The sequence below is a fragment of the Quercus robur genome, chromosome 10 (genome assembly GCF_932294415.1).
Source record: "Quercus robur chromosome 10, dhQueRobu3.1, whole genome shotgun sequence".
Classification (NCBI taxonomy): Eukaryota; Viridiplantae; Streptophyta; class Magnoliopsida; order Fagales; family Fagaceae; genus Quercus; species Quercus robur.
Window position 1 is genome coordinate 35,473,075 of NC_065543.1, and position 12,087 is coordinate 35,485,161.

At 35.6% G+C, this 12,087-nt stretch overlaps 1 protein-coding gene and 1 long non-coding RNA gene across 4 annotated transcripts in view; one reads left to right on the plus strand and one right to left on the minus strand.

The window, feature by feature from the left end:
• Positions 1-8,945, plus strand: part of LOC126702308 (transcription factor CYCLOIDEA-like) — a 40,558-nt gene extending 31,613 nt beyond the window's left edge. The window contains exons 2-3 of one of the 2 annotated variants that reach the window (XM_050400977.1): positions 8,348-8,544; positions 8,698-8,945. In XM_050400977.1, the coding sequence (XP_050256934.1) occupies positions 8,348-8,544; positions 8,698-8,751 (251 nt within the window). In that variant the 3' untranslated portion in view covers positions 8,752-8,945. The remainder of the gene's footprint in view (positions 1-8,347; positions 8,545-8,697) is intronic. The other variant, XM_050400978.1, reaches the window with a different exon arrangement.
• Positions 4,884-12,087, minus strand: part of LOC126702309 (uncharacterized) — a 30,786-nt gene continuing 23,582 nt past the window's right edge. For both annotated transcript variants that reach the window (XR_007647720.1, XR_007647719.1), the window contains exons 4-5: positions 7,574-8,741; positions 4,884-5,403 (exon numbers count right to left, since the gene is read on the minus strand). This is a non-coding gene — a long non-coding RNA (uncharacterized LOC126702309). The remainder of the gene's footprint in view (positions 5,404-7,573; positions 8,742-12,087) is intronic.

Below are 12,087 nucleotides of genomic sequence, written 5' to 3' on the forward strand. Positions count from 1 at the left end.
TGGTGGTTCCATTCATACCAACCTCGTGGGTTTATAATACCAGAAAATACTGATTTGTAAAACACAACTCTCAAATATTCTCTATATGCTCTCCCTAAAAATGCAGGGCCAGTTCCTATTATTGAACAATATTTGAACACAAAACCATTGGTTTCTTTGTCGCTCCTTCGAGCTTCAGCTGTGATATAAGCATTCCCACCACCCAAAACTGATGCGGTTACATTTATTATGCTATTCTGCACCCAAAATACTAAGGGTGAGTTTGGTTCAGCTTTTTGTAAAAGTGCATCATGAAAAAGTGGAGTTTTCAAAAATTGCATAATGAAAAAGTGCATTTTTAAAAAGTTGAGTGTTTAGTAAAAATTATTAAAAAGTGCTTTTTGAAAAAACTGAGTGTTTGGCTAGAACTTATAAAAGTGGAGGTTTAAGTTATAAATTACCAAAAATGACAAGATATATATATATAAGTGAATTTTTTGTTTTAATTATCTCTCTTAATGCAAGTTATGAACACAACATTTTTACAAAAATTTCACAATAAAGTCTATATGACAAGTTGTTAATGGTAGATAAGAAAAATAATAATGTTATTAGTAGGTTCAAATGAGAACCAATAACAAATTACTGTGTAAAATTTATTACGAGAAGTGTTACGTTCACAACATTTTTCACAATATTTTTACAACAAAATTTATGTGGAAAGTTGTTACTAGTTCTAATTTGAACCCACAACTGAAATTATTTTTTTACTAACCAATATTAACTAATAACAATTTGTTACTTAAAATTTATTGTGAAAATATTACAGTAGCATTTCTCAATTAGAATTTTTTATTTTTTATATTATTTTTCCTTTTTTCATTTCAGTTTCAACCATACGTTTTATTTTTTTTTCTCCTCCACACATTGTCCACTATCTCTACCCCTCTTTTACTCTCCTTTTCTCCCTCATTCTCTCTCATTCATCATAACGTTCCAGGAGCTCTTTCTTTCTCCAGCTCCCTCTCTCTCTTTTTTTTTTTTTTTTTCTTTATTTATTTATTTATTTACTTGATTCCAAAACTCTCTTAGTGATAAGAAAATTTTCCTTTTCTCCCTCATTCAAGAACATTCCAGGGAGCTCTCATCTTCGTGCTGTTGCTCATCTTCGTCCCCAACCCAGTCTAGATGGGTCAGCTGGCTTCTGTCCTTTGTCTTTTTTTTTTTTTTTTTTTTTTGTTATAATTTGATTAATTTTAAAACTGTGTTTTTGAGTTTGTATTCTAGTAATCTGATTATGCTTGAGTTTAGAAATGTTTGAGAGAAAGATTGTTGTGTTTGTAGTGTTTGTTCTGTAGCAGAGAGATGAGATGAGGGGCGTGAGGTTAGGAGTTGAGAGAACTGAATAAATTCATGGGTATTTCCGTAATTTTATCTTTAGTAACGGTAACCCATCAAAATGCACAGTGCACGTTTTTATTTATGGACCCTTAGAGGTCCATAAAATTTCTGCATTTAGTACGCGTTTTTGGGCTTAACCAAACGCAATTTTAGATATGGCTTTTTTCAAAAAGCCTTTTTTGGGCTCAAAATGTGGAAACAAATGGGCACTAAGTCTAAATATATATAGTAATGCCAAGGGGGTTACAAGATAAATTTATTACAAGCTAACGTGCCTAAAAGATGTATGGTAATATATATAGTAAGTGATTTTACACATTTTGATAAAAAAAAAAAAATTGATGTAGGTGTAAAATTGTGCAAATACACGGTTACTAAAATTATGCATATACATCATTACTGTGGTCTCCTATACATTATTTTAACATTATTTCTCTCTTTCCCCTGACTCTCTCTCTCTTCAACTCAATCACCACAACTCAGCACCAGCGCCAACCACACAGTGAAAACCCTTAAGCGCCAACCACACAGACCCAGCACCACCACCCACATCACCACAACTCAACACCGCCAAACACCACCACCGCAACCCAGCATCGCCAACCATAATCAACCCAAACTTGAAGAAAAACTCATCCCAAACCCAAACCAAAACCAATAAAAACTAAATCCAATGGAAAACCCATAAGAAAAATTCACATGAAAAACCAACCAGAAAACCCGTTGGATTTGCCATTGATCTGCCACCGATCTGCTGCCACCAAGTTGCTGCCGATTTGCCGCTACCAGGTTGCTGTTGATCTGTCGCCACTAGATTCTGCCGACTGCCGCCGACTGCCGCCGATCTGGGTTTGAGATTTGAGAGAGGAAGAGAGTTTAGGGAGAAGTAGAGGCAAAGGACAATTGAGAGAGAGAGATACGGTCGGGACTTGGGGGTGGAAAAAATATATATATATATTAATGAAGAGATATTTATTAATAAAATAATAAAAATATTATTTAAATAAGTGAGAGCGTATAAAGTATGATAGATATTCTAATATGGATGTTTTGTAAGATAGAGAAGGTAAGTTGTTAGTGTAAAATAGTTGGAAAAATTTGGCAAACTGATGTGGTTGCTCTAATAACACATCCACTATCCTATACTCTATTTAAATATTAATATTATTCTTATTTTTATTTTTATTCTGAGCAGAGAGACAGAAAAGAGAGATTGCTATAGTGGAGAGAGAGAGACTGTTTGGTGAGATTAAAATAATTAGGTTGCAATAAAATAATATTGTTTAAGGTTGTTACAATAAACATTTATTTTTAGAGGTAATCATAGCAAAATGAAAAAATCTTAACATTGTTGCATTACTGGGTGTGGGGTCTTTTTAGTTTTTTACACATATGGTGTTACATTGAAATGCAAAATAGATAAAAATGCCTTTTAGAACGTTGGATGCTAATGCTCTAAGAGCGTTCATAGCAAACTCTTCAAAACAACATTTAGCCAAAAATATAACTAAATCCACCCAAAAAGCTCATGCATTGGGCTCAATAAATTTTCAAATTTTTTTTTTTTTTTACATTGTTCATCATTACATTAAAATAAAAAATAAAAAACTATTTTTTTATTCATTTTCTCGTTTCTCTATCTCTCTCCGTCTGTAACTCTTTTCCCTTCTCTCTCTCTCTCTCTCATGTAATGATCAACACAGATTTGGGTTTAATATATTTATTTTCTCATTGGTGATTCTCTCTCTAGAGATGACTAGGTCATTGGATTGCAAATGACAGTGGCTAGATCTATGGATCCATGGTGTTATACCAAGCACTTACACCCAAAAAAGACTAGTCATGTTATAAGGCTCCTCATAATTACTTATGAACTCAAGATTCACATAGTAAACATGGATTTGATGTGGAACTTAGCACATGCCTGCACAACAAACATTTAAACAATTCAATTTATACAATTTGTGGTATCACACTAACAATCCCAATAATGTAAAACCCTTAGAATCGCAACCAATCGTGCTCTTGGTTGTCATCTATAGACTGGATCATGTTCATTGAAGTGAGAGGAATTCACCACGCTTATGTACTTTCACTCCCTCAAGCTGTGCATGGAATCCTTAAAGAAATGAACAACTTTACAAAATTTCATTTTTATTTTTTGGTGAAAGTATTTCTTCAAAATGGGATCAAAAGAAAAAGAGTTGAGATTTTTAAAAATGTAAAACGAGGATCCGTATGATTTGGGGGAAAAAAAAAGAAAAAAAAAAGAAAGAGAAGAGGACTTGAGTTATATATATATATATATATATATATAGGACATGTTTTTGAGTGGGGGAGAGAGGATGTGAGAATTTGTTTAGTGTTGTGAGTTTTAGTTTGGGTATGGGCCTTTTGATGGCAAGCATGTGGTAGTTTTGACTCTTTTGAGATTAGGTTGATTGTTGCGGCTAAAGATGCAGAAGCAATGACAAGAAGAGGAAAATAAAAATAAAAAAAGCTCAAAGGCTAGTGCTCTCATTCCATGTAGAAAACTTGTGATGGAGTGATAGAGAACAAGAAAAATATGGGAGATTTACGTGCACGGAAGTGTTTAATTGCAGTGGTTATTAAAGATATAAAATATTAGTTTGAATAAATCTTGTGTAATGGGGTATTTATAACCAGCTTACATGAGGAAGGTGCACAAGAGCTTATAAACATATAGTTAAATTTACACTAAATTCATGTGGGATACTAGGATCATAACAAAATATCCTACCATATATAGCCAAGGAATCACACTGAGTTTGAATTATGGCTTTCAATTTTTAAAGCACTAATTATATAATATAAACTACAAAATAATTCTAATAACATATGTTTGCATCCTAACGTATCCAGTGTATTGATACACTAGGCACAAGTTGTGTCCTAATAACAATTAAAAATGCAAATCACTTTCAATCACAAGTTGACTGATCTTACAACTAGCATTTGCTAGGTTATTTCTTTCACCAACGCTCATGAAAACCAGCCATGTAGACAAAAACCATGATTAGTACCAGTTACATGTACATTAATACCAACTATCTACAATACCCACGAAGCATTCTTATTGGGTGTTTGAAGAACCACAGAAACAGTGGTTAGAGTGTATTGTTTATTGGTAAAACTATGATTTTCACTAACCCCTTTGAAACTCCCACCTAAAAATGTGAAGTTTTACTTGACTAATAACCCAAAGTTTCACACACACAGTTCTCCTTTTCTAAGTTTTCTCACTAACCAAACATAACAATTAGAAAAACAACACTTTCAAACAAAAATACTAACAAATACACAAGGTCATTTTCTTTCCCTTTCACTTTCATTTTCCATGATTTTCTCAGCAACCAAAGAGGAATTAAGTGAAGACAAAAGAAAGAAAGGAGTAAGAATACCTTGCTAATACTTAGAACATGTTTCACAAACCAGGAGCCAGGACCATAAACAAATTGTAGAAAAAGAAAATAAGGAAGGGAAGGAGAACCTTTTCGTATATAAGACATAGAAGTAATCCTTTGAATACCCAGTTTTATAATACATGATAATACATTTCAATATAACCCATTTTTATAATGGGAATTACATACACAACCAAAATTTTGAAATTTGATTTGATTGCTTCAATTCCACAATTTTCTCTATCAATCTTTTTTTTTCCCCCAAAAGATCAATTTTTTCATTTATTCCAATCCCATGCTTTTCTCCAAAAATCCAATGCCTCCCCTCTATTTCGTAAAGCCACAATTTTATTGAATAAAAATCCAGACATGTTCTTCTTTAACACTATAATTCTAGCATCTATTATATGCATGTGCCTCACTTCGGAAGGATTAACCATCTTCTTTTCAATTTTGATTTTCAAAGTATCCGCATTGATGCCTTGTTTCTTTAATTTAATGATCCTGTGCAGCTTGTCCCTTGCAGCATTGTCTGCTATGAAAGCACTTCTTGGCTGCTAAAACATCTAAGATTGGCAGCTAGGCATGTCCATCAATACTGGAGACAAGGTGAAATTTAACAAACAAGAACAATCTAAAAGGTTAAATTGAAATTAGAACAGCTAGGATAACATCATATGCATATACAAGGAGTCAATTACATGATTAGAGTAAATCTACTCTGAATAAAGATATGAGAGAAATTAAACAGATTGAATATTGTTGCCATATTAAATAACAGGGTTCAAGCTGAGCTGATGGAATCAGACATGCTTTTGCAAGGAGCTAGGGGTGAATAAACCAGTCCAAGTCACAACATGAACCCTATTTTCCCCTTATTTAATTATTTATTAAGAATCAGGTCACAACATGAACCTACACAAGCCAAATCAAATATAACAGCTTAAGACTAAATATGTCTCCACCTCTGCTCAAATTACAGGCTGATTTATTTCTATTTATTGGCAGTGTAACTGTAAACATGTACATAAAAATAGGGAAAATCATAAAATACTCTGGAGTATAATAAATAAATATTAACTTTTCTCATATGAAAAGTGAGTTTTATGATGAATTTAATTAGTAGAATCTATTATATTTAATCTAATCCCAATTCAGTGGAGTGTATAATATGAAATTAGTAATGGTTAATAATTACTTTTGTTTTTCTGCAACGAGATTGCTTCATAAGATGTTGCAATAAATATACTAGATACGCAACAAAAACAAAACAAAACAAAAATAAGACAAATTAATGAGCTAAAAGCATAAAACAAAAAGTTCGAAAACATCAAAACCCTGAGCACTAGCATTGAAAAATGCTATGCTATAATATTATACCATCCCAAAAAACCACTTTATTACTTATACCATCCCATTTTACAATACCTCCCACATCCTAAAACTCTATTCTTATTAAAATATTATTCTTTAATCTTTTTTTATTATTTCTTTTTAACCAATTTTTTTTTTTCAGTTCTACTTTCCTAGGCTTTCCAACCGTTTCTTTTTTTTTTCCTCAGCCTCACTCAACCTCTAGCACCAGCTCCTCTCACAGAACCACACAGACCCATCAACAGAGCCACACACAGCCACACACAAACCATCAAACCAGAGCCAACAACAGCCACCACACCCACCACCGATCAGAAACCACACCGCCGATTTGAAACCCAGCCCATTTGAAACTCACCGGAGCAAACCCATTCAAAAAATATCATCAACCCACCACCGATCAACCCACAACCCAACCACTACCCAAACACGACCCAAACCCCGGACCTAACCACCACCCACAACCCCTTTAAGCACCGGTCATAGCCATAAAAAAAAAAAAAAAAAAAAAAAAAAACAGAGAACCAACACAGTGACCCACACACAGCCACACACAAACCATCAAACCAAAGCCAACAACGGCCACCACACCGCCGATTTAAAACCCACCGGAGCAAACCCATTCAAAAAATATCATCACCGGAGCTACCAATGATCCACCCACCGATTAACAAATCTACCATTTCAAACCGATCCACCCATCGATCAACCCAACCGATCCACCCACCAAACCCAGCTCGCCGATCGACGATGAGAGATGAACAAACCCACCGGTGATCATTGGTAGCTCCGCCGATTTGAAATCCATCGGAGCAAACCCATTCAAAAAATATCATCACCGGAGCTACCAATGATCCACCCACTGATCAACAAATCTACTGTTTCAAACCGATCCACCCACCGATCAACCCAACCGATCCACCCACCAAACCCAGCTCGACGATCAACAACACCCACCACACCCACGCCGTCACCCACGAGCCAAACACCGGACCCACAACCCAACCACGACCCAAACACCGGACCCACAACCCAACCACAACCCAAACACCGGACCCAACAGAGAAGGAAGAGAGAGCAGAGGTTGCGTTTGGGTCGGGTTCGTAGAGAGGAAAGAGCAGAGATGGAGAAAAGAGAAGAGAAGGAAGAGAGAGAAAAGAATTGTGGGCTGTGAGGAAAAAAACGGACTGAATAAAATATATATATATTTTTTTTTAACATTGTGCTACAGTACAATTCTAAGTTTAGAATTGTACTGTAGCACTATTGTAAAAATTTTTGCAATAGTGTGGTTTAGCATTATTTGATGCAAGTGGTTTTGTCCTCTAAAATGTCAAAAATGCCTTAAATATGCCTTTAGCATTTTTCAATGCTAGTGCTTTAAGAAGTAACACCTTTATCCTTCTCCTGGTGTTTTGTGACCAAACATTTTTGCAGAGGCCTCTTTTCAATGACATCGACTCCAGTTGTAGAAACACAAACCCTTCTCCTTGATCCTTCTTATGAAGATAACGACGTTTTCTTCCAACACATATATGACCTGTTATTTCACCAGAATTTCTTTATTATGAGAGATGAGAATACCGTAACTGAAGCTGTAGTTAACAGTAACATGATGAATTTCAACAGCAGCGACATCAATGTACACATGGCCAAGCACATCCCCAGAAAAAGATCAAGAAAGAGAAATCAGCGTGTCAAGATTAATACTGCTCGAGGACCAAGGGAAAGGAGAATGAGATTGTCCGTTCAAGTTGCCCCGGATTTTTTCAAACTGCAAGATTTGCTAGGCTGTGACACGGCCAGCAAAACCCTTGAGTGGTTACTCATAAATTCAAAAGATGAAATCAAGAAGCTGGAAATAGAGAAGAAGCATAGTTTCGGCGTTGGTGTCAAGAGTGCTTCTTCTACTTCTAAGTGTCAAACTGTGTCTGGCATTGATCCTGTGGCAATTCATGACAGAGATCAGCAGGACAGTGTTTTGGAAGAGAAAACTTCGACGAAAGAGAAGAAGAGTGCATTTCACCCTCTTGCAAGGGAGTCAAGGAAGAAAGCAAGGGAAAGGGCACGGGAGAGGGCTCGGGAGAGGGCAAGAGTAAGGACGACGAGTCGGGTAGATGAATCGAAGTTATGTGAAGTGGCAAGCAATTGTAACTTAAGCCAATTAGGTTCTTGGAGTAAATTTGAATCTGCAGAAGAATCTGGAACCCAAAGCCATAACATGAACACTTTTGAGCTAAGGGAGCTACCTGAGGCTGAAGAAGGAAGCGTTCATGCCGGAGAACATTTAGGGGCTTCGGAAGACATGGTTGACGATGATTATTTGCTGATTTTCAATTCTCGCAATACTGGAATTCTCCCGGAGGTAAGTTCCAAAAAAACAATTCTGGAATTTTACAAATATGTTGTGTAATTAATAGTCCTATAAATGTACTCAATCTAAGCATGCATAGTCAAACAAATCGTGTCAAGTTGTACATTCTTCATATTTCTGACCACCTCAAATAATTGGTTGCAGCGTCAATTTGCAGACTTTGAATTCTTTGACGAACCATGGGACGCCTACAAATAAAATATGCTAACAAGGATTATCTCTCAGATGCGTCAAGAGAATAAACATTTGAAGTATGACAGATGATGCTTGCTTTCTTTTTGAAATGTAATATATAACAAAAGTATCTCTCCTTGTGCAATTTTTTCTTAACTATCTCGTGAACGATTGTTGTGCCTTTCTCTTTATAAGAATGTGTATCTTTCTTTTGCTTATGTCTCAAATGCAAACTTATGGTCTTTCATGCAATGGTAAATATGCACTAACAATTATAAATTCCAATAGATGTTTAAGAGATATTATGGTGTAAGGAACTCAGTTTAGGTTTTGGATATTCTTGACATTGAAGTGGGTTCTTGATAATTTGGATGCTAGGATTTTGGTATTTAAGGCCTTTAGGATTTCGGGTATTGCTATAGGGTTAGGGTAATTGATGTGTCGAGTCAATTCTTGAAGTGGAATGTGTCCAGGGTTTGTTTGGAAGAAATTCTGGGGTTTAAGATATTAAATGGTGCATGAAATGTGGCATACGTTGAGAGAGTTACAACCTCCAAAATAAATAAAGGTGAGAGAAAGAATGAGACTACTTCATGGCAATTAAGGCACCTTGTTACAACCTTCAACTTTTTTCAGCTTCCTTTAGTCTCACAACATTATCCCTCCCTAAGGCACCTTGTCTATAAGGTGAGGAAATTGTCACATAACACCAAATATTTCCATGCTCATCATGGAAGACATTACTTACTTCTTCATCCAATTCTTGAACATAGGCTATCGCTTGTGCACTTGGAATGGCTGGCACCCTTCTATTGAGAAGAGCTTCAAGGACCTGCACTTGTGACCAACATACCATTTTTTTTTTATCACAATTGTAGCACAAGCGCTTCTTTAGTCATCCTTCCGTTTGCACCAAAGAAATCTTTTGGATGAGTATCGTAGGATTTTGTTCTATGATGGGGTCACTCATTGGTTTTACATCTTTGATGGGAAGCTTGCCCTTATCTTGTGGTGCCTTGATGACCTTCTTACATGAGGTGAGGCCGAAGGAAGCGTTTAATAAGGGAGGATTCAATATCCTATCCAGAATCCTTATTTGATCCCTTAAGCCACTTAGGAAGCAGTTCAATTTGTGACTCTCTGAGAACCCCTTAATTCGGTTGGAAAGAGACTTGAATTATGCTTTTTAACTACCCATCATTGATGTTTATCTTTATCCTATAAGAGCCCCCAATGGATCATCATAAGTTGTTGATCCAAACATGATTTGTAGAGCCCTTAAGAAAGCCTCTGAGCTATTGAATATGCCTAATTCCTACGCATCTTTGAACCATACTAAGGCTTCTTCCTCAATGTGTAGGGAGGTAATAAGAATCTTTTGGTGTGCTAGGGTGTTGTAAAATTTATAGATTTGGTTTGCCTTGTATACCTAACAAGAAGGATCTTCTCCCTTGAATCTTAGGAGCTCAATCTTGATGGACTTCAACAGATTTCGAGCAAAGGCTTCTCCCTAAATGGTCAATGGAGTTTTGGCAAGTTGCAATGGTTTTAGGGAGTTGTGAAATTCCTTCGACTATTATGAATTGATGCTCTAATACCAATTGTATGCAGCCTGGTTTAGAATTTGGATATTCTTGGTATTCAAGTGGGTTCTTGATGATTTGGATGCTAGGATTTTGTGTTAATTCCTTTAGGGTTTTGGGTATGGCTTTAGAGTTAGTGTAATTGATGTGTCGAGTGGGTTCTTGAAGTTGAATGGATCTATAGTTTATGTGGAAGCACCTCTAGAATTTTGGGTGTTTAATGGTTTGCATAAAATGTAGCTTACTTCGGGAAAGCCATGACATCGAAGAAAAATATAGATGAGAGCAAGAATGAGACTACTTAAGGGGCATCACCACCTCCAAGAAAAGGAGAAAGACTAAAGAGAATTAACAACAAACAATGCAACCATTGGATTCCTCTTTGTTATAATCAGTAATGATTTCATTGTCTCGTTTCTACAACTCATGCATTATTCCCATTGGCTACAAATGGCTCATTCTTATTGGATTAACTAATTAGGTATGCTTAAATAATATCCATGTGTTTAATGTGTTACATGTGCACTAACTCTAACTAATTGTAACAGACTCTTGAACTAACTACAAGACCTGTGCTTTAATCAATCCAAGCATGTGTCACAATCACAACTGATCTTATGTATGTTCAGTCAAGGCTTCTGCAAATGCATGGCAGTTCATGAAATTTGAGCACCATTCGACAAGCTAGTGCCAATCATCACTTCAAGGACCAAATCAACTACTAATTGGAGCAATCTATTTTCCGGTCAGTAAATCCTTTAATGCTAGGATTTTTCAACTTATTTCAGCTTCCTTTGGTCTTCTAATATCATGGCCCAAAAAGTCCAAACCTATTATAGGATCATGTCCTTATAGAGTAAGCAAACTAATCTTAGGGTCATTCTTGGGTTGGTGATGATGTTGCAAGCTTTGATGGGTGATGATTGTGGTAGATGTGGCCATGAGGTTCAACATGACTGAATAGGTAACTAGTTTTTTTGGTGTATCAAAACATTGTCCAAGATGGAATTTGGCTTTATTACTATGTTGAAGTTGTTGAGTGATTGAAAGAGAGTAAAGAGAAAAATAGAAGCAAAATAAAGATTTAACGTGGTTTGGCCTGACAGTTACATTTTTGCTATGTTAGAGTGTACGTTAAAATGAACTCATTATAGGATTTATATATTAGAGCATCCTTGATTTTTGATATTTTCTCCCCTCTTTTATATTTGGAAAAGTGTTAGGCTTGCTATGGTTTCATGTTTGTGGATTAACTTCCCAAGTGCAGTGCAATGGATGAATTTGGTGTTTCTTTTGAGATTTGATTGAATAGAGACTTGAGTGATCAACGATCCATTTTCAGGTCATGTTTTCAAAGTCTATTGGCACCTAGTAGTGCAATTTCAACATATCATTATCAATCATCTCATTGCATCACATGACAGGCAAGGAAATTAAATTCCCACAATAGACATGTAGGTTCATCAGGAAAGCAAATAAAGAAACTAAAAAGAAACATTAATGTTTTCTGAAGGGGTGATGGAAAGGTGTGGCTATGGGAATGTTCAGGGTTCCTAATTAAGAGCATGCAAATAATAACAATGATACTACACAATTAGCTTGACGAAAAAGTAAAGTTCGAATTCAATTTGATGTGTATGACCAAAGAACTAAGAATATTAAAAATAAATATTAATAAAAGTAGTATAAAACATTAAAAAAACAACCCTAGAATAAGTATTATTCTATATAAGACGACATCAACATCCTAAACATGTGGATCTACGAGCCTTTTCTT